At 43.1% G+C, this 23,144-nt stretch overlaps 1 protein-coding gene across 1 annotated transcript; it reads left to right on the top strand.

Moving 5' to 3' along the window:
- Positions 1-687: 687 nt before the first annotated feature.
- Positions 688-21,754, top strand: LOC124871858 (interferon-induced protein 44-like). The gene is made up of 10 exons (XM_047371468.1): positions 688-760; positions 970-1,014; positions 10,749-10,766; positions 10,997-11,014; positions 11,208-11,241; positions 13,263-13,464; positions 15,194-15,346; positions 15,513-15,681; positions 15,881-15,981; positions 16,053-21,754. The coding sequence occupies exons 2-10, from the start codon at positions 996-998 to the stop codon at positions 16,224-16,226; spliced, it is 888 nt and encodes a 295-aa protein (XP_047227424.1). The 5' UTR covers positions 688-760; positions 970-995; the 3' UTR covers positions 16,227-21,754.
- The last annotated feature ends 1,390 nt before the right edge of the window (positions 21,755-23,144 follow it).

The following is a 23,144-nucleotide window of genomic DNA, read 5'->3' as shown; positions in this document are numbered from 1 at the left end:
GATTTCTAAGTGGGAGAACTTGCAAAGTCACAGGGTGTTTAAATACTATTAATAATATTAATTAGTCAGTCATTTTCTACCACTTATTCCACAGTGGGTCACAGGGGAGCTGGTGCCTATCTCCAGCAGTCTATGGGCAAGAGGTGGGGTACACCCTGGACAGGTCACCAGTCCATTGCAGGGAAACACACAAGCATGCACACACTCATTCATACACCTAAGGGCAATTTAGAGTGACCAATTAACCTAACTGGCATGTCTTTGGACTGTGGGAGGAAGCCAGAGTACCTGGTGAGAACCCACACATGCACAGGGAGAACATTCAAACTCCATGCAGAAAGACCCCAGGCCAGGAATTGAACCTAGGACCTTCTTGCTGCAAGGCAACAGTGCTACCAACTGTGCCACCGTGTATTATGTGCAAGAAAACTGTTACAGCTAAAGGTAGAAACAAGAAAAACTTTATGAAATGGATGGTCGAATATTACATATATTATATATATGTAAGATTAGTAGGGCAGCCAAATGTCCTGCAATAGTTGACTAGCTTAGATCTCAGGCACAGAAAATAAGGGAAATCACAGCAAAGTTTGTGATGTGTCACAAAGAAAATTAAACCTTTATCTGTAAGAGAGTCTTCTTGTAAATCACGTGTTCCATCAAAGTGAAAGTGAAACGGGAATAACCCTTTAAAAAGCCTGACACTTACTTTCATCAGTACAGTAACGGTCCTCTCGGCTGCAGCACATCTCCTCCTAAGGTAGGTTTCTTTCCCATCTTTATTATTAGTGAAAATAGAAGCTGCAGTAAATGGTTGAAGAATAAATGCAGCTACTTAATGAGCACTAAAAATGAGTTTAGACTATTTAAAGTGTTTGTCTGCTTTATTTTCCTTAAGCTTTATATGTTTTGCTGTTAAAATATAAAAATAAACTTAAATCTTTGCCCTCTTTCTTTCTCTCACTGTAGTTTGCACATCACTTTCAGTCACAGTCATGGGGAATAACCCTTCATGTAAGTAAAATACATGGTTGTTTTCGTTGATATACAGGGGTTGGACAATGAAACTGAAACACCTGGTTTTAGACTAGAGGCTGACATTTTTTCGGGAATCCCACGGGATGGGAGACAGCGTTAGTAAAAATCACGTGACTGGGACGGTAAAGGATAAAAAAATTAACGGGAGCAGACGGGAGCGTTGGTTACGTACTGTAACCCCAGATTCTATTTCGTATAGGCTTCGCCCTTTAAGGCTATCGCTAGTGGGTTAAAGGCGAAGCAGGATGTAGTCTATGCCTCACTGGGTCCATCCAGACCACAACTGAACATCTGCTCGCCTAATGACACCAAAAATCAGCCTTCTGAATGCGTCATGACGCACTCCAAGCGTCTTGCGCATCAAAATGAACAGAGAAAATATCTGGTCAGGGAAAGGCTCAGATAACAGACCTGCTGCTGTAATTGGAAAACGAAGGTTACGAACTGTAACAGTGTAACGATGAGCAGAACAGGTCAAAAATCTCCATGAGGGAACGTGGAGACAGATCAGCAGCTGGATCATGCGTAATGATACAGCAGAACAACCTCGTGTGCCACAGACAACACAGCAGAGGAGAATAACCTCTGTTCCACAGAGGCTTAATGAAATACAGCCACAGTGACAATAACATCATAAGTCACGATCAGTGGCTGATAATAATATTACGGCACCCTCCGTCTGCATGCAGGAAGGGTGACGAAATAACAGTCATTCTGTCAGAACCCTGAGAACAAAATGAGTCATGGAGAAACCTGACACATCTCGCATGTAGAAACGAATAAATGAGCATGGAGATGACCATGAGGCTGCTGTGCAGATGTCCTCCATTGTCATTCCTCCATGCAGAGCCGTGGAGGATGAAATCCCCCTGATTGAATGAGCTCTGAGATTCTCTGGAGGTTCCAATCCAGAGGAAATATAAGCCTGTGAAATAGCCTCACACAGCCAATGTGAGAGGCACTGGACAGATAGAGGACGTCCTGCAGAGTTTTCTCTGTAATGCACGAACAGACGCTGGGAGCGGCGCAGTGCAGCCGTGCGCGCTACGTAACATTAAAGCGCGCGCACAGTACAGAGGAGATGAGAGGTGGCCTCCTCTTCAGAGTTATGAGGAGGAGGATAAAAACCATCCAGAGTTATCAGTCTCGATCTGAACGAACTCGTGATGCTTTTAGGTGTAAAAGCAGGGTTAGGACGCAGCACAGCTGAGCTGCCGTCGGCTCGTATTCTGAGACATGAAGGAGCGACAGAGAGCAGATAAATCGCTCACTCTCTTCGCAGATGTCAGAGCTAACAGCAGGGCTGTTTTAAAAGACAGAAATTTTAGTGGAGCCTGATCAAATGGGGCTTTAACCAGTGCGCGCAGGACGAGCGCTAAATCCCACTGAGGGACTAAGGGGCGTGACACGGGTCTGTGTCTACGTACACCCCGCAGAAAACGCTTCATCAGCGGGTGGTTAAAAACCGTTCTATCACCAAAACCCTCATGACAGGAGGAAATAGCTGCAGCATAAGTTTTAATAGTGCTGAAAGCTAAATTCCTGTTCATCAGCTGCTGGAGGAATGACAGCACGCACCCTAATGGACATGAAAAAGGCTCCACGCCTTTCTCTGCGCACCAGCGCTGAAAAGCTGCCCACTTTGGTACATATGACGCTGTGGTAGAGGGGGCTCATGCGCCCTGAATCGTGCGCACCACATCGTGCGGGAGACCCAGCCTCTCTAAGCGCTCCCGTTCAGCGGCCAGACCCAGAGACTTTGGGACGCTCCTGATCTCCCCTCCCACCTGGAGGAGTGCATCCTCTCTCCACGGCAGCTGCCATGGGCGACCTGACACCAGCTGCTGCAGGCTCGGAAACCATGGCGTGCTTTTGCGCTCGGGGGCTACGAGAATCACTGAGAGCTGTTCCTCTCGGATTCGATCCAGGAGCCGCGGGATCAGCGGAATTGGTGGAAAGGCATAAAGAAGCGTTTTCGGCCACGGGCTGTGAAAAAAGGCGTCCACTCCTAATGGTGGGCTCAGTGAGAACCACAACTGGCATTGTGCGTTCTCCCGTGTGGCGAAAAGATCCACTGCTGCTTTCCCAAACCTGCTCCAGATCTGAACAATCAGCTCGGGGTGGAGACTCCAGTCCCCGGGACGAGGACCACCTCTGGACATGATGTCCGCTCCTCTGTTCAGGACGCCGGGGATGTACACTGTTCTGATGGAGAGCAGGTTGATGCGCACCCAGCACAACAGCCGCCTGGAGATGTTTAGCAGCTGAGCCGAGCGCACACCTCCCTGGCGATTTATGTACGCTGCTGCCACTCTGTTGTCTGTGTGGATCAGAACATGCTGATCCTGCAGCAGAGGAGCAAAATGCTGTGTCACCTTCCACACTGTGAGAAGCTCCAGCACGTTTATGTGGAGAGACATGTGGTCTGGCCACTGTGCTCCCACCGCCTGAGACTGACACGTTCCTCCCCATCCCGACAGGGATGCGTCTGTGAACACTGAGACGTGTGACGTCGGTCTGCTGAGAGGGAACTCTCTCTGACAGGATGCGGGGATTTCCCCAGTGGGCCAGGTCGGGTCCCACTGAAGGAGGGACTGAGATCATCCGCCTCTTCTGACGCACAGGATCTATGCGCAGGCGGATGAACCATCTCTGAAGACGTCTCATATGAAGCAGACCCAGCGGAACAACCACGTGAGCCGCTGACATCATTCCCAGTAATTGCATAAGTGACAGAGCTGTCACTATGCTGTGAGGTTTGACACAGAAGAGAAGCGCTGACAGCGTGTCTGTTCTCGGCTGAGAGAGCCGGGCTCTCATTGTGGCTGAGTTTAACTCCACCCCCAGATAAACGATCATCCGGGATGGGAAAACAGAACTTTTTTGCCAGTTTATTGAAAACCCCAGAACTGTCAGATGTGCGGCCAGCTTCTTTGTTTGTACCGCTGCTTCCTCTCTGGACCGAGCCAGCAAAAGCAGGTCGTCCAGATAAAAGAGGATCCTCATCCCTGCCGAGCGCAGCGGCTGCAACGCCATCTCCACACATCTGGAGAACGTGCGTGGGGCGAGAGAGTAAACCGAACGGCAGGCGGTTGTATTGATATAAGATCCCCTGATAAGCGAAACGCAGATATTTGCGGTGTTTCGGGATAATGGGGATGTGAAAATAAGCATCCTTCAGATTTATGGAGGTGAACCAGTCGTTCTGGTGAACGTTCTCCATCACCTGTCTGACTGTCAGCATGTGGAAACGTCTCTCCATGATCGCTTTGTTGAACAGGGACAGATCGAGAATCGGTCTCATACCTCCTGTTTTCTTGGGAACCAGAAAATATCGAGAATAAAACCCCGTGTTTTCCTCTCCGCGAGGAACCCTGGAAATGACGTTTTTTATCAGGAGTTCCTGCAGTTCTGACATGAGAACGGAGCTCTGCTCCGGGGAGGACAGGACTGTCTCCAAAATCCCTCTGAACGGTGGGGGCGGAGACAGGAACTGCAGCGTGTAACCTCTGCTGATCAGTCTGTCCATCCACCTGTCCAGGGAACATACGCGCCGCCACTCTGAGAGCGGCCGCACATTTATCTATGGTGCCATGGTGCTCATGGATACGAGCCAGGCTAGAGCCCCTACCGCCGTTACTCGACTCGGATTCTGATCGGAGGTAACCCATGGGGGGCTCGGATCGAAGGGGCTGTAAACCAGCCTCACCAGGGGTATATTCACCCAGGCTCGCAGCTTGGTGTTGAGCGGGGGCATCACTGATGTGCCGCTTCGTAGGGAGCTGCTGTTGTGCATCCTCTGTGATCTCACCCACCGACAGCTGGGGAGGACAGGAGGGAGAAGGCAGCGAGCGTGGCTCTACCGGAACAGCATAGTATGCTCTCGTGGAGTCATGCTTTGAAACTGTGAGATCGTGTGGCCTCTTAAATGGTCGTTTAAAAGGGGCCGTCTCATTAGGAGTGGAGGATGTGTGTGAGGAAAACACAGCAAGATCGTACGATCTGGCTGAGCCAGAATAAAACGGAAACTTGCTCTTAGAGAACTTTATGTGTTTTATTTCAAAACAATCAGTTTTACACACATCCCCCCCCACCAGTCACTTTTTAAATCTCTGCCGTGGCTCCTGTGGAGGGTTGGACCAGGCGCACGCCAACTGCCGACCTCTGCGCTGCTGCTGCGGTTGAGTAGACGGAGCAGTGGGCGGAGGAACTCGGGGAGCTGCGGCAGCAGCTGTGGAGCATCTCTGCTGCTGCCGCTGATCACGGCGATCCTGCCAGCGGCCGGTGGTATGGGACGACCGGAAGCCAGAGCGATTAAGAGACCCATGTCTCTTGACCCGTTCAAGTTCCTCTTGAGAGGTCTGCATTTGACCCAGCACGGACTGGAAATGAGGACCGAACAGCCCATCCGGACTGATCGGTCCCTCCAGTAACTCCCTCTTAAAATCCTCAGGGATGGAGGAGGAGAGCCGAAGCCACATCTGTCGCTGTAGCAAGGTCTGCCAGGCAGCGATGCGGGAGGAGCACACAGCCGACGCCGCACAGAGGTTGAGGATGGTATTTGCGAGATTGCAGAATTCCTCCACATCCTCCGGAGGCAGCTACATCTCCCAAGCCTTCTTGGAGATGGCGTAGGCCAGGAAGGCGGTGTTGTTGGTCGCCGCAGCGACCTGAGCAGCACATTGGTGGGAGCGATCAGTCAGCCTGGCCGTGATCTGATCACTGGGGGAGGGGGGCACAGGCCGTCGTCCGACGCGCCGGGCCGACCTAACCCCAAAAACTACCGACAGACTGGGCTCCAGAGCAGGAACTGGGGGAAACCCCTGATCCGTCAGGGAGTCCACCCTCATGATGGGTGTGAAGGTGGAGACCGGTGCCTTTAGCTGCTCCCGACAGGTAAGCAGTTACCGCCGGAAAACGGGGCCAAACCGGATCTCGGCGAGTTGAATGAGCTGGGGCGAATTTTCCCACCAGGTCGTCAGTCGGGAGCTGGGCTAAAGGCGCGGGAATCAGGACACCTTTAGCCTCAGCTACTTTCGCGATGATGTCCGGCAGCGCGCTAACAAGTGCGCCCATCGCCGGAAAGGGGGTGGTCGCCGACATCGGGAGGCCCTGAGCCTGGACTGATTTTGTATCTGCCTCTGCGTCCTCCGTCCGGAGGAAGGGAGTGGAGATATCAGTCGCTGTCTCTGGGGCGGAATCGTCTGATTCCCGCCCAACACCAAAGATGCCTCATCGAGGGAGCATTGGTCCGCTACGGGGAATTCCCCTTCTAGCGGGGAGAAAATGGCTAGCCGCCGTTGCTTCTCTTCCAGAGGCAGACGCCTGCAGGAAGGGCAGGTGGACTGCGGGGTCAAGGCCAGGCTTGCATGATCAGGACCGATGCAGCCCTAGCAGATGGCATGCAGGTCATAACTCATGATGTAGCCGGTGTTACAAGCCGGGCAGAGGCGGATAGTGCCGACTCTAGCCATGGTTCTTCTTGAATCAGTGCTCTTAAGCTGTCGTTGAAGAAAAATGGGAGCCGTTTGTCCGGTCTCACCGTAATTTATACGGACCGGGGTGGGGCCCACACAGCAGGTGGGCGTGGACTAAAGTTTTCAGTGCTGCGCTGCGCGCAAAGGGATAAACCCACTAGCGATAGCCTTAAAGGGCGAAGCCTATGCGAAATAGAACGGGAGCTAACCAATAGGAGGGAAAATAAACTAGGATCAATTGTCTTTGGAAATGTAAAACAGAGACTTTGTTATAAACTTTAAGAAAAAAAAATTTGGATTGACGCCCCCATTGTGCAGTTTTTTTCCCCAAGAATCGTATACTATAATGCGGGTCAAACGAACTACACGACCCACAAGCCAACAGTGCTTCTGATCGATGTTTTCCACCTACGTTCAGAATGGAGGGAGCAAACGCAGGTGGAGAACTGGACGTGGTAAAATTGGATTTGCAACGTAAAGTCAGAAGTAAGGACTTATCTATTAAACTCATTGAGCTGACAGGAAAGTCGCAAATATTGAAAGCAGCGGTGTTAACACGCAGTCTGCTGCTTGTAAAACGTGTTTAGTCGGAATCAAGTTCACCAGTGATTAAGGGACACTTGTAAGGCAAATTCTGGATTCAATCAGCCCTGCATCTCTTCATTCGTCAAAAGAAAAGTACCATCATGTGTCAATTCTCATCTGACCAACAAAACTGCTCGCATGCGCACTAAAGATTTAAGAGCTTTTGCCACAGGAGAGGGGAAAGGTACGGAGCCTGCGAAGGGACATGGGGGAATTTCTTTCTTTTGCGTCCCCACGCAATACTTTTGCGTTCGCTTGCAAAAGTTGTTAATCACCTTGAGAAAGCTGTGCATTTTGGAAGAGCAGCACATTTGATAAACTGTTCACAAAACAAATAACACTGATATGACATTAATATGGTTTATTTGTCATATGCAGGTTAACACGCTGTCAATAATGCGATTAAATGCTTAGGATAAGAAGAACCGTTCAACTCACTATAAAAACAAAAGCACTAATGGCGTGCAAAAAAAAAAAAAAAAGTACACATCATGCAGCAGTAATAAGCAAATAAAGTGTCACAAATGTGGTTTCGTGCAGTATTATTGTCCAGAGTTCAGTAGTTTGACAACATGTGAATAATAACTGTCTGGCAGTCAGTCTGATTGAAGATCCTTTTATTTAAGGCAGATTTCAAAATAAAACTCAATAAATCTCAAAAACAGGTGTCGCACAAAGTATTGCGAGATAACGCAAAAGTATTGCGTGGGAACGCAAAAGAAAAAATTCCCCCTTGTCCCCTCGTGGGCTCTGTAGTAAGGCTTCATCAAGGGAAGATATTAAATAAATATGTTGTGAAATAGAAAAAAATTGAATGTACCGTTAAATGTTCAATTTATTTAATACATCATTAAATATTAAGTGTACCACTAATTACTTCATGTCGTCTTTAAAATTATACTTAATTATTCAGTGGCATATTTAATTGCATTATAGTCCATTTCATGATATAATGGTACATTTATTGTTACTAATGATGTATTAAATAAATAAATGGTACCTTTAATTTAATGGCACATTTAATGTTACATTTCTTTCATGTTACATTTACTTCACTTATGGGACATTCACAACATTTATTTATTTAATGATGACTTTATTGTATTAATTTTGTCCAGTTTGACCCTCCATTCTTGATGCCTGTATAGGAGGTCATGTCAGAATTTGAATCAGGGGTGCTGGAGCAGACACTGCTAGGTTGAATGTATACATTAATGTTCACTGATTATCACTCACATGCATTTCTTCCCTATTCTAACAGTCACATGTAAATGTGACCCAGTGTCTCGCTGTACTCAATTGTTATCTTGGTCTGTGTGCAGCTGGTCTTGCAATAACCGAAGGCAGTACCAACTGTCCCTGTTCTACTCCCCAACTGAACCTTGTTAATGTCACACACCCATCTGATATGTCTGTACACTCTACTGTATAAATAAACAGAGCTGAGGTAATCACACTCGTAGCTAACACTCTGGTGTGTGGCTGCCCTCGCCGCGAGAAAGTTAAAGAGTCTCTGTGTCGTTCCTCTGAGTCTGACTGTTGGTTTGGGTTGGCCACTCACTCCAACCACCTAACAGACACACATCTAAAACTTGCAGGGAAGGGGTCCCTGAGGACCAGGGTTGTGAACCATTGAGGTACGGTTTCTTATTTGTGAAGGTAATTCACAATGCCTTTTTACACTTTTGTTCACCAAGTACAGTTCTCTTGCTAGGTGCATTTTTCTTTTGTTTCAGCAACTTGAAACATAAAAGTAATGTCACTGTTCAAAGGAAACAATCACTTAATAAATGAGTAAAATACAACTATGTACATTTTGTTTATTCAGCTAAAATAGGCATGGTCTGTTTCCATGTTTGATATTTTATTATTTCTTCATTATTCTTTTTACTTTAACTGGCCTTTACTACAGCTAAAAACAGGGACCTAACTGGTCCTTTGGGGAAATTTCCATAAGACTAAATGAAGAAAACAAAAATGGGAGTGGCACAGGAGTGGGAGTCGTTCTAAATGGGAGCGGGATGGGATTGGGAGTCAATTTACCAGGAGTGGAATGGGACAGGATTTTTTTTGTAATGCTGGCCTGGGATTGGGATGGGACAAGACATTTTTCTGTGGGAGCGGGATGGGACAGGAGAGAAAATCCACTCCTGTGTCACCCTCTATTTTAGACCACAATAATTTATTAGTATGGTGTAGGGCCTCCTTTTGCGGCCAATACAACATCAATTCGTCTTGGGAATGATATACATGTCCTGCACAGTGGTCAGAGGGATTTTAAGCCATTCTTCTTGAAGGATATTGGCCAGGTCACTACGTGATACTGGTGGAGGAAAACGTTTCCTGACTCACTCCTCCAAAACACCCCAAAGTGGCTCAATAATATTTAGATCTGGTGACTGTGCAGGCCATGGAAGATGTTCAACTTCACTTTCATGTTCATCAAACCAATCTTTCACCAGTCTTGCTGTGTGTATTGTTGCATTGTCATCCTGATACACGGCACCGCCTTCAGGATACAATGTTTGAACCATTGGATGCACATGGTCCTCAAGAATGGTTTGGTAGTCCTTGGCAGTGACGTGCCCATCTAGCACAAGTATTGGGCCAAGGGAATGCCATGATATGGCAGCCCAAACCATCACTGATCCACCCCCATGCTTCACTCTCGGCATGCAACAGTCTGGGTGGTATGCTTCTTTGGGGCTTCTCCACATCGTAACTCTCCCAGATGTGGGGAAAACAGTAAAGGTGGACTCTTCAGAGAACAATACATGTTTCACATTGTCCACAGCCCAAGATTTGAACTCCTTGCACCATTGAAACCGACGTTTGGCATTGACATGAGTGACCAAAGGTTTGGCTATATCAGCCCGGCCGTGTATATTGACCCTGTGGAGCTCCCGACGGACAGTTCTGGTGGAAACAGGAGAGTTGAGGTGCACGTTTAATTCTGCCGCAATTTGGGCAGTCGTGGTTTTATGTTTTTTGGATACAATCCGGGTTAGCACCCGAACATCCCTTTCAGACAGCTTCCTCTTGCGTCCACAGTTAATCCTGTTGGATGTGGTTCGTCCGTCTTGGTGGTATGCTGATATTACCCTGGATACCGTGGCTCTTGATACATCACAAAGACTTGCTGTCTTGGTCACAGATGCGCCAGCAAGACGTGCACCAACAATTTGTCCTCTTTTGAACTCTGGTATGTCACCCATAATGTTGTGTGCATTTCAATATTTTGAGCAAAACTGTGCTCTTACCCTGCTAATTGAACCTTCACACTCTGCTCTTACTGGTGCAATGTGCAATCAATGAAGACTGGCTACCACTGGCTACCCTCCCACACTAAAATAACAGATGTTTCAGTGTCATTGTCCAACCCCCGTAGATGCATTGATTCTTTTACTGCTACATTTCAATTTATGAATATAGTGCAGATTTTTCACAAATTTTATTTTTTAATTCAGATTAAATTAACGTTGAACATATTTTTAAACCACAAAGTGAAGTTACATATAACTATTGGGAAAAAACATGAGAAACTAGTGTTTAGGGTATTTCTGAAAAAATATAGTAAAAGAAATGATATTTGATTTCTGATTATTCAAGTTTTTACTCAAACTGTTGCTTCTGTCTGACTATGTTTAGCACCTCCCCGTGATCCAAGTAAGTAATATTTCTTTCATGTGTTATTGTTTTAATGTTTTTGTCTCCACACTTTAAAATTAAATCTGACTTATGTACCAGGAACAACTACAATGTACTACAGATTTAAGAGCACCAATAATGTTTACTATTCCCTGTCTTTATTCTATAAATGTCTACATGATAGTAATTTTTTGACCTCAGTAACATAACCTTTACCCTAAGTAATGTATCTCTTTGCTGGTGTTTAGCTCCACCGCCCTCTCCACGTAAGTACAACTTATTTTTTATACTTTCACACCGAAAAAATGTTTTTAACTAAGGACCTGTTTATTTTATGTAATAATCCTTTGTCTCATTTTACTAATGTGTTTAACATAATCTTAAAATGCAGATTCTGCTTACTATTGCAATACACAGTTGTGTTTTTTTTTAAACATTGCAATAAATTCTCCTTTACAGTCTTAAGAAATCCATGGAGAGAAATGTCTTGGGGGTGAGTAACAAAAGTTACGTATGTAACTACGGTTCTATGAATCCCGGATGACCGCCAGAGGCGGTGCTTCAAGCACTGAATGATCATTCTTGTGCATGCGCAGGTTGAGAAATTGATAACAACATGGTCACATGTGACCTACCGGTGGCTCACGTGAGGCTATACAGTCACATGACACCGGGAGCCCAGTCCCAACAATCTTCTCGCGAGCACCCGGAGACCGAGGGACCGAGCGCTCTGGCGGTCATCCAAGATTCATAGAACCGTAGTTACATACGTAACTTTTGTTCTATTTCATTCCTACTGACTGTCAGAGGCGGTGCTTCAAGCACTGGATGACGGATACCAACAGGGTCCCGAGGGATCCTACAGAGGCCCCAAGGAACACAGCAACACCACTAACCTCAGTGGGACGCAAAAGGAGGTTGCTCCAGTATTCCCTGCAGGGGATGCGGCGTGGCGATGTTCACCCTGTAAAACCTGGCAAAGGTGCTTGGCGCCGTCCAGGAAGCAGCTTCACAAATGGCTTCCAGAGGTACCCCGCTCATGGCAGCCCATGAGGTGGAGAGGCTCCTAGTGACAGTCAGTCCGACGAATGGGTGCCGTGGATTGGACATATGCCTCAAGCGCTCGGACAGGGCAAAGAGGCTCGGAGGGGGCACCAGGATTAAATCGTGAAAGCCGGAGCAGCAGCACACTGCCAGCCACAGCAGGCACCTTTGGCACAAAGGAAACATTAGTCCACAGTGTAACACCGGAGCCATCCGGGTTCCACCCACAACATGGTTCAGACAGACAGAGCATGCAATTCCCCCACCCGTTTGGCAGAAACTATGGCCAACAGGAAGGCGGTTTTCAGAGAGAGCCATTTGAGGTCCGCCCTCATAAAGGGCTCAAAAGGGGGGGACTGAAGAGCCGCAAGCACTAGCGACAAATCCCACGTAGGGGCCACAGGGCGCCTGGGCGGACACAAGCGCCTGGCACCCTTCAAGAACAGCGCGACATGCCCATGCCGGCCAACAGAGCAACCACCAAATCCAACATGCCAACGGGAAATGGCTGCTACATACACCTTCAAGGTGGAAGGGCATGCACCTTACTCACGTGAGCCACCGGTAGGTCACATGTGACCATGTTATTATTAATTTCTCGACCTGCGCGTGCGCAAGAATGATCATTCAGACCTGGTCATCCGGGATGAAATAGAACTGTGCATTGTTAGCATCTGCATGTTGAAAGTGAATGTGTTGCTTTTTGCATCATCAGCCATCAAAAACTATTTTCCATATTAACAGTGTTACTTGAAGCTGCCTAAAGTGCTGGTCTGCAGCAGCTACTCAGTTTGTTCTAGTTAGGGTGTTCAGTCTGACAATAGTTTTAACCCATAAAATGAGTGTTATCTTGATTGCTACAACTAAGGAGAATCAGAAGCTAAATTTATTTTTTTTAATTTGGAAGACCAGGTATTGAATGTGGTGAGCAAAGTTAAATATTTTGGTCATTTCATTTTTAGGTTTCCAGGATGGGCATCTGCAAATCAAACGGTTGTCACAAGTAATGTTCCAACTTGTTAGGCCTTACTGAGGAGCTGTATAAATACATGTACCATTTGAATGAGTCAAAGAATTAAATAGTAAGAGCTTTCACTGTTGTAACATATGGTGGGACAAGGAATACGTCAAGCTTGTACAAACATTGCAGCAAGTGTCTGTAAATTATGTGATAGTTTCATCTGCTTGAAGTTTGATGTTTAGATGTTTGTCTGTGTGGTTTCTTTCTTTCTATTAATGATATGGAGTTTTTTTTTCTTGCAATGAAAGACACTCACAGTGCATTCACCAATTTGCCTTCTGAAAGGTCCTCACATGCATGCATTGATCTCAGTATCAGCAGGCAAGATGGAGTTGAGGGTCTTGCCAAGTAAACTTTGACATGTGTCAGATGACCACTGAAGCACATCTACCTCCGTTTATCTTGGCAAAAAACTATTTTCAGGAATTTTAATTTCTCCATTTTAACAGAGACAGTAACCAAGCTCTTCAGTACTTGAAGGTGTTTCGGCCTCAAAATGATGAGATACAGCACATCAGAGTTTTACTCTATGGACCAGTCGGAGTGGGGAAGTCCAGCTTCATCAACTCTGTTAACAACATCTTACAAGGGAGAATGACCAATGAGGCTTTGGCCAGTTCCACAACCTCTGATCACAGTTTCACCAGGAAGGTCAGTATATCTTCTTGTTTGGCTTTAAAGGCTCATTCATATTTTAGGGGTCATGACCTTTTAGTCTTGTCTGCTTGGTGTATCAGTTCAATCTCTATGTGGTTGGGAGGAGTGTTACCTAATATGTCATATTATAAACATACAACATTGCAGTAATTACACATTAACCCTCTATTTTCTATGTTATGCGTCTTTTAGAGAAGTGGTTCTCAACCATCAAGACCTCAGGGCCCACAGTCCCTCATGTTCTAGATGCTCTAACACAGTGATTCCACACCTTAGTTACTCGTACCCCTAGTGGTACATGATCACAGGGGGTACGTGAAAACATTAAATATTTTATGTCCAATATGACAGGAAAATATCATCAGTTAGTAGGGATGATTCTTGGATATGTGATGCTTTACTAGGACACAGGTGCAAAATACACCAAGCTTTTATCAACCCAAAGCGCAAAAAAGGCACAATAAAGCAACTACAGGTGGGAAAAACTCGAGCAGGGGTGTCATTGCTGTTCACCTGCATGACGCCCCGCTACCAGGAGAGAGAGAGAGAGAAAAGTAATAGCTGTTTCTTCTCCAGATCTATCAAAGCTTAACAAGGACAAACAATCTCAGGTGTCTCATTAAAGCTCCGTTAAATGATGAAAATAAAGTAAAACTATAGTGAGCCTGAATATTATATTTGTTAAGACTTTTGTTGCTGATTTTTCAGGTTTAAATGTCTGTTTATTGGTGACTTATTGAAAATAACTCCAGTGTTTGATATAACAAAAGCAGGTATATTATTTATGTTGATTTAGATTGCTGTTAGGGTTTGAAAACTTTTATATTGTTTATCACTCATGTCTGCTCTAAGTGCTTTTCCCTCATTACATGTCACAGGAAGGGAGATAGGGACATGAGTTATGCTTTTATGCTTTTATTAGCAGCATGTGGGGGCTATTCACCAGGTCCCCACTTTCCACTTCCTCTGTTTGGTTATAATCAAGACAAATGAACCCTAACCTTTCTGACCCCACACACACACACACACCCACACACACACCCTGAATGTTTGTTGAACTGTGTGTGAACCAGCATGTATAAATAAAGAGAGAGGGGTGCTAATACTTTGTAGTTGTATTGCACAGCTACCCGTGCCACAAGTAAAACTGACTCTGTGTCGTTCCTTACCTCTGAGTTGATTCAATAATACCTAACAATTGCGTATTAGCACTTTCACGGCAACATAATTATCCTTTTGTTTAATTTGAACTGAAAGGAGTAAAATGACTAAGAACTAAGGGTTGAAGTTAAAGAGATTCAGTAAAGCGACTTTCATTTAATAATCATTTGTTGTACATTCTATTTTTGCTAACAAGTTTGACTGAGGGCAGCGTTTGCTTTAGGTGTTAAAACATACATTTGTTCTAAAAGATTTGGACTTAAATCATGTTTCTTCCGTCTTAATCAGTTCTTTACAGTCTCATAATACTCCCAGTAACATGGCAGGAAATGCACAACCTTTTCTGACACTCAGTGGTAACAAACTTGTTTGTAACGAATACACCAAGATTAGAGCAGCACCTTGTTCAGAATTTTATTCAGGGAAACAAATTTAGGTTCAAAGTTATAGTAATGTATTTTCAAGGAGGTTTGCAGCTCTACTAGCAGTTTTAATTATATTTTAGCTGGTATATTTATGCTGTTTGCATAAATAATCTTTGAAGCTCTTATTTTTCTCTCAGTATCAAACCTATAAAATCAAGAAAGAAGGCACAGGAAACTTTTACCCCTTTGTGTTCAATGACATCATGGGTCTGGAGGATGGAGATGGAAGAGGAGTCAGAGCAGATGACATCAAACTGGCCATGATGGGACATGTGAAGGATGGTTATAAGGTACAAGTAGTACAGTTTTAAAAATTTTTTTTATCATCTTCAACAGTCATCTGAAATCTGTCCTTATTGGCTTAGATGCTAAAGCTATCATAATTAGCTTGCTTGACATAAAATATTTATTTTCATACCAGTTTTGCTGAATATAAATGATTGTTTTTTTCCACAGTTCAATCCTGTATCTTCACTTTCTGCTGGTGATCCTGGCTACAACTCTTCCCCATCCAACAATGACAGAGTCCATGTTCTAGTTTGCATTTATTCTGCTAATGCACCACAAATGAATTCCTCTGTTTTACACAAGATGAAGGAAATCAGAGAAGCAGCCAGTGATCTGGGTAAGAAGCAAACATACAATAAATGTGCATACACAAAAGCAATGAAAAAATATTCTACAAGTTTTTTTGTCATGATCTCATAAATGTTTCCAGTTCTTAAATTTGCTCCTATGTTTATCTAAAAAGCATTTCTTTAATGAACTTGTTAAAATATAGTCACTGCTAATAAAATACAAACAACTACAATGAAAATCCACAGGTATTCCTCAGCTGGCGATTCTCAGTCACATTGATGAAGCCTGTGGTGAAACACAAGCAAACCTGGGAAACGTCTACAAGAGCAAACATTTAAAGAAAAAGGTGAGTTGTAGAAATGTTTATTGAAAACAGGAGAAATGAAGAAATATTAAAACACTTTCTTTCAAATATAGATGGGTGACTTCAGCTCCAGCCTGGGGATTCCAATGAACTGCATTCTCCCAGTGAAGAACTACAGTGATGAAATTCAGCTGAAACCAGATGTTAACACTCTGATCCTGAGTGCGATGAGACTGATGATTGACTTTGGAGACGACTATGCTGACAAACTGAAAACTACAGAGTAGTGTGGACATCAAAGCAGTATTAATGGTTGTTAATATTAGCCCTGCCCAGGATTCCATTTCCTGACCTTTTACTGCATGTCTTCCTTGCTCCTCTCTCTTTCTGTTTCCTGTCTGATTACTTTCAATAAAAGCCTCTGCTATTAGGTACAATAGTAACTGAATAATTAAAGAAGCAATGTGTACAGAACAATTGTAACATTGGCCAGTCAGGAATAATTTAATAAAAATAGGTTTTGTTTTATGAGTTGTGCCTTTCACCATTACTCTGTTTTTTTATTTATTTATTGGTCCAAGATATTGACAGAAATGCACATAATTGCAGAGTTGAACATCCAAAAACATTTTGTTGAATTATTATTTTTGTTTTTCACACATGCCTTGTTGTCCTAAAGACATTTATTCTCACATAGAAATAAGTGCCTATAATCTCTTCAAAAATGTTACATAAATAGAATTGAAATGTATGTGGTTGATGTTGAATCTGTCTTTATTACTGGGCTAGTTGGGCTATATAATAGCTGTCTATTGCTTTCTATTTGTAAAGAACAACTGAATAAAGGCACCACCATAAACATTTACAGCATTTGATTAAAAGTTTAATTTCTTGGTTTAATTGAAGTGACTGTGTGGACTTTCACTAAGTGACATAACAAAATATAAAACAGCAAAACTATGAGCAGAGCTGAATATAACTGCTGCCAGTGTCTTTATATCAACAATGATGTTTACCTCTAGAACTCTGGAACATGTTTACATGTTTAGCAATATTATCAGTTTCATCAGAGATGAAACACAACTGCTCTGCGACTTGAACCGAAGGTATTAAAATGTCCCAGGGGCTATTTTTACTCTGCAAATTGTGCACCCAAATAGCAGGCAGATGGTTTATCTATTCTGACCTTACTGTAGGAGGTCATATAATGAGTTTGATTTGTTTTAAACAGGATAACTGAGTGTTTGTGACTGATAAGTACAGAAATCCACCTACACTTTTAGAAGAGAAAAAGTTTAATCTTTACACCATTCTTACCCATTGCAGTTAAATATTTGAACAATAGAGTAAATAATTTGCTAAGCTGGATTTCTACAAATAAGAAACAAATAAATCCCATATATATCAAAGTCTGGACACGCCAACCCTTTTATGCTGACAGCAGATATAGATTGCGATTTCCTGCTGCGAAGCAAAATGCAACATTTTGGTGTCCACAGGAGTAACCTAGAAATAATTCAATAATTTACAATAATTTAGCTGCAGAATTTACAGGAAGAAACAATCTCACACATTATCTAAAGATTGTCCAAGTATAAAATCAACAAACAAAAGCTTTTTTGCTGTTAAATAGCACCGTGTGAGTATTCATATCTTTGCTGTAAATGTGCTGCTGCAGAAAAAAACAACAGGGAATCTGCTGCAACTCAAGCTCCTACAATGGAAGCTGCCAGAATTAGTGACTGACTGTTTTTGGATTGAACCAGTGGCTCTTAAAAAGCTGAAGCAGTGAAGAAAACGTGTGATTGATCCTAAAGTCCGTTTGAAACTATAGGGTGTTGAATGGAACAATGTTTCTAACAGATCAGGAAAAAAAGGGGACTGAAAAATAGGAAAGGTACAAGTAAATAGTTGTTACTTGTAACAATAAAAAAAACCAAAAACGCATGAAGGGAAAGAGTTTGCAACCTCCACAGCAGAAAGTTAGTGATTAGTGGTTTAAATATCGGAGGACAGACTGCCAATTTAGCAAAAATCCCCAAAACTCAAATGTAAAACCTTCTGATTGCTTTTATTGTACACAAAAAGGCAATAAGAATTATTTTTACTGCTAAAATAATATTGTGGTGGCAGCGTTTGGTTTTGAATCCGTTAACTCGGAACCCATCCCACATATTTTTTTGCAACTTCTGCACTCTGTCTAACCCTGTATTTCTGCCTTCTCCACAGGGCCTGTTGCTTGGTAATTACCACTGCTGTTCCTACGCCCCAGATGGCCCAGGTGGCTCAGGTTAAACTGGTGGTCTGTCCATTGTAGCATTCCATTAGAGGTGCAAGGGGATATACAGGCCATGGTAAAATTGGCTGAACTCTGTCTCTTATCCATCAGAATCTGGTTTGGCCCGGGGTTTTGGGGGAGGCTTTGTGAGTGGAGAATAAATGTGTGTGGTGACGTTCACAAATATCCTATGGTGTCAGTAGACAATGACCACAAAGGCAAAAATCATAGGATTAGGACTTGGGTTAGTAAATCTTTCCTCTGAGGCAGTATTGCAGTGATACTCTACATTATGACCACATTATAATCGAGGGTCACATGAGGCATCCTGACGCAGTACTTGTATACCCCTATTAGAAGGAGTTTAGCTGTTTAGTGTGAGTGATGATACCCAGAGTTGTTCTGAAAATGCCCAGTTGTTGGTGCCAGAACATGGCCGGGAAATAGTTTTCCAGATGGCTCATCATAACCCAATGGCTTGTCACATGGGATGTAAAACACCCTTAGTTGGATAATAGCACACTTTTATTGGCCTAACATTTGTAGAGATGCTCAAATTCCAGGCCACTACAACTTAAAAAACACTACCATAATGAGTGGCTGAGATCTCGCGAGAGCTGTACGTATGTAATATGGCTGTATACTGATAAGCAAACAGACACAACAAACTCAGATAAAACCAGCCAATAAATTCAAGCCAAACATTGAAATGTTTAAAATACTAGCCGCCGTCTTATATTTTCCCAATAAAACCAACTGGACAAGGCAACCTCAGTCAGCCTGGAGAGTTACATGGATGAATGTTTTGATAACATTGTAATGGGCAAGCCACAAAAATCTGCATCCATGATCAGACCAACATCAAAACGCACCTGTTCACAGTGCTCGGCCAGCACCTCCACTATCTATCCAGAGAGAAGCTACGCTGATGTCCTGGACTCTATCGACAAGAAGCTAACCAGCCTGGATGCTCGTCTCGCCTGGTGGAAGTTCTCCACAGGGAATTTCAAGTTTTGAGAGAGTCTCTGGAGTTCAGCCAGGAACAACTCGCTTCACTCACAGCTGAGAACCAAACGCTGAGGGATAGCATGAAACCCCTTACAGATGGAATGATGAAGCCTTCTGGAGAAAATAAAAAAAATAAAGGAGACCATCCTGGATATACAAGATTAAAACCTTGTCTTCTCTGGCATCCCAGAACGGGCAGAGGAGGACATGTGAATTTCTCCAATGTCAGCTGAAACTTCCAAGTGTAAAAAGATGTAAATAACATCACATTCCATTTTGTTTACCGGCTCGGAGGTAAGAAGCCCGATCACAACTGACATCGGCCAACTGTAGCAAAGTTCGAGCACTATAAGCAAAAAGAGCAGGTCAGAAGTCGGGGGAGAGAGCTGCGGGGAACGAACTTCAGCGTTAATGACCAGTTTCCAAAGAATATCCTCAGTCAGAGGTTAGTTTTATTCCCAATCAGAAGGAAATATATCACCGAAGGCACCAGAGCTTCAGTGGCTGTAGATAAACTCTATGTTAATGGTCAGTTATTCAGATCACTCAGTGGCTTTATTAGGAGCAACAGCAGGTTAATCTAAAACATGTAACACTGATTACATAAGAGGTTAGAAAACCAGATTAGATTATAATCTAATTCAAAGCACTGCTCAGCATGATGTTTACATTGTTTGATGTGGGCGGGGCCAAGACTGGGATTTTGGGTATCTGCTCCTTTTTGTCTCCTCTTATTCTGTCTGTTACCACACCTCTCTGTCACTCTTTTCTCTTTCTGTCACACAGAAACATGCACACATACACATACACACACAGCTTATACTATAGTGTACATTTTGTAAAGGGAGTAAAGTTTCTATAGTGTGCATGTTGTAACATGCAGGTTGGTTTGTAAATTATCTATGGGTTTTTATTTTCTAATCTGTTCTTTTAGATTGATTACGATTCTGAATCACGGTCTCCTCTCAGTGGACAACAAAGTTTATCAGGAGGATTACACAAGTCTGTGTAAGTTTCAGCTGTGTAGAACATATGGTTGTCTGTGTGATGGAAGCTAAAATGAATGCTTGGTCCAGGTCAGTCAGCGCGGAGCATGCTGGTGAAGCTACCTTATGTCAGTTTAAAAGTAGTGGTTGGCAAGTGTCAGAGGAAGCATTAGCGCTTACTGCTCTCTCCAGATCAGCAAAGATTAGGTAGAATAGCAACTGGGTCATTAAAGTGAGATTGGTGTAAAGGGTTTCAGATTATTCTCACTGGTTCTACTGGATTGTGTGTAGTTAAACTTTTGACTAATTCATTAGTTTGTCTTTCATGATAATTGCTCCCACAAGTAGAATTTCTCCCTCTGCAAATTGGCATCAAGTGGTTTACTATGGCAAAAACAATCACGCAAAAAAAAAAAAAAGAAAATAGCTTAGCAATTGAATACAATATGCAAATTTTATTTGGATTTGTTTTTTATTTTACAGCTATCTCCTATTTTTACAACCCATTAATTTAGCACCAAGCTTTTTATTAGAGTTTACAGGGCGTTGCACAGTGTTGAGCATTTAGCCTCTGCACCATTTTGTACCTTTTGCAGTTTTGCATAACCAACATTTTTTGGGTACAAAAAGGTGCTGTCTACTGCTGCAGATTTTTGTACCGTCGATTAATACCTGCCGGAGGATGTTTGATACCAACTTTGACAACTGATGAGTTAAATGTAGTTTTCTATATCTACTCATATGTACTTTCAGGTCATATTTTTGTTCTGTGATCTTTAGGTGCCTCATGATAACTGAACATTCCTGACACAGAAGGGGGGGTAGAAGTTGACCCACTAATATTACACTCCTGATCTAAATGGTAAATAGACTGAACTTATGTAGCACCTTTCCAGTCATACTGACCACTCAAAGTGCTTTACACCAGAGTCACATTCACCCACTTACTAATACACGCACATTCATACATTGTAAAATGTATTAATGACCACTCTTCTCACTATGCCACAGTCTACCTCCGGGGGTAGTGACAAACCCTCAACCACTATGAGCTGTAAGGGGTTATATGGGATTGTGGAACGAGTGTGACAGTGAAACGTCATATAGCAAAAACAGCAGCAAGAGCAAAACAAAGCAAAGATACCAGATGATCCTACAATGTCTAATCTGATAAACAGCAGAAATTAATGCAGATAACATGTTGTTGTGCAGATGTTGCACAACAACTTTGTGTGTTTAGAGCACTGAATGCAGTGAGTTGCAATTCACATGTCTTATGTTCTGTGATTTCAGCTGCATAATACGAAAGCACACATGGCCTGTGACCTCTGCAAATTGACTTGTCTTGCATGAAGGATCAAAGTTATCCGTATGGGCTAGTTTGTGTTGCATGTTTTATTGAGGATCTATGATCTGAAAGGGGCTATGGTCTACCGTAAGGAAAAGTGTTTATATGACAATAAATAGTATCTACCATTCACCAGAGCTTACTTAGAGTTACTAGGGTTTGATCTAAGGTCATAATCTGCCATATTTTGTCAGTCAACTGGCCCAAATGGCACTCACCATCAGAACAAATTGGTAAAGAGTGTAACACAAGATTTTTAGATAATAGAAATTTGAATTCAATCATACAAGTGATTTGAGAGTTTTAAGAAAATGTTCCTCCAAAATTCATACAATCAATGAACTACAATGAAAAATAAAACTGATACACAATGATTTACGTACATAGATATAAAATGGTTCGTTCATATACTATCAGTCAAAGGTTTCAGATACACTTTCTCACTTAATGGTTCTCTTTATTTTTATGACTATTTACATTATAGGTTCTCACCACAGGCAACAAAACTATGAATCAACACATGGAAATATATAGTAAACAAAATGTGTGAAATAACTTCAGTTTTTCAAAATAGCCACCCTTTGCTTTGATTACTGCTTTGCTCTCAGCATTCTCTCCATGAGCTTCATAAGGTGATCTGAAATGGTTTTCCAAAGAGTCTTGAAAGAACTTCCCAGTGGTTCATTGAGAGACGGCCAGAGGTCAATATTTCAGTCATCACAGCAAAGGGCGGCGACTATAAGGAATCTAAAATATAAAATATATTTAGTTATTTTACAATTTTTCATTTGCTACATAATTCCATATGTGTTCATTCACAGTTTTGATGCCTTCAGTGAGAATCTATGTACAATGTACATAGTCATAAACATAAAGAAAACCAATAAATGAGAACGTCCTTCTAAACCTTTTTACCGGTAGTGTATATACAACACTAATGGAGGAAATTGCAATGTGCAGGGACAAAAGGGGGTTACAAATCGTGCAGGGGGGGAACTGACCTGGACCCTAATTCATATTAGGGGTTAGGCCCCGCGGCAGTTGGGACTTGGTGGACTGGGGCTTTGGGGCCATAGTTTAGTTGTGGACTAATAAACTTTGAATAGAGGAGGTACGTTATTGCGAGCCCCACACAAATCCTCGGAAGACTTCTTCTCCAGCCAATATAACTGTAACTGTTTAACACCGCTAACATCTTATCCACTGCCATGTTGTTTTTAGAACATGTCAGTAACCCTGGCACACTCTCATGGAAGAGAACGTGAACATCCAAGATGATGTTTCGATACACTCCTGACCACTCTGTCCCAGCTGTGGAGTAGCTCCCATCTCGTGTGTGATGCATCAGGACCAGAATCACCTTTTGATCTTCTGTGGACAACATAAAATATATTATAAACATGAGATGAATGTAAGTGATGAACCTCCTCAAAGCACCACTGGGACCCTGTTCTTATTGCACCGGAGTCAAAGTGAAGAAGAAAAGCTGTGCTATGAAAAAGGTTATAGTGTAACAAATTATACAAGTTACCTGACACTAAAGTCATGGCTGCTTCCACATCTGATCCAACACGAGAGGTGATTG

This window comes from Girardinichthys multiradiatus, chromosome 7, assembly GCF_021462225.1.
Source record: "Girardinichthys multiradiatus isolate DD_20200921_A chromosome 7, DD_fGirMul_XY1, whole genome shotgun sequence".
Lineage (NCBI taxonomy): Eukaryota > Metazoa > Chordata > Actinopteri > Cyprinodontiformes > Goodeidae > Girardinichthys > Girardinichthys multiradiatus.
The sequence above is the reverse complement of the archived record's forward strand: the minus strand, read 5'-3'. Positions and strand labels throughout refer to the sequence as shown.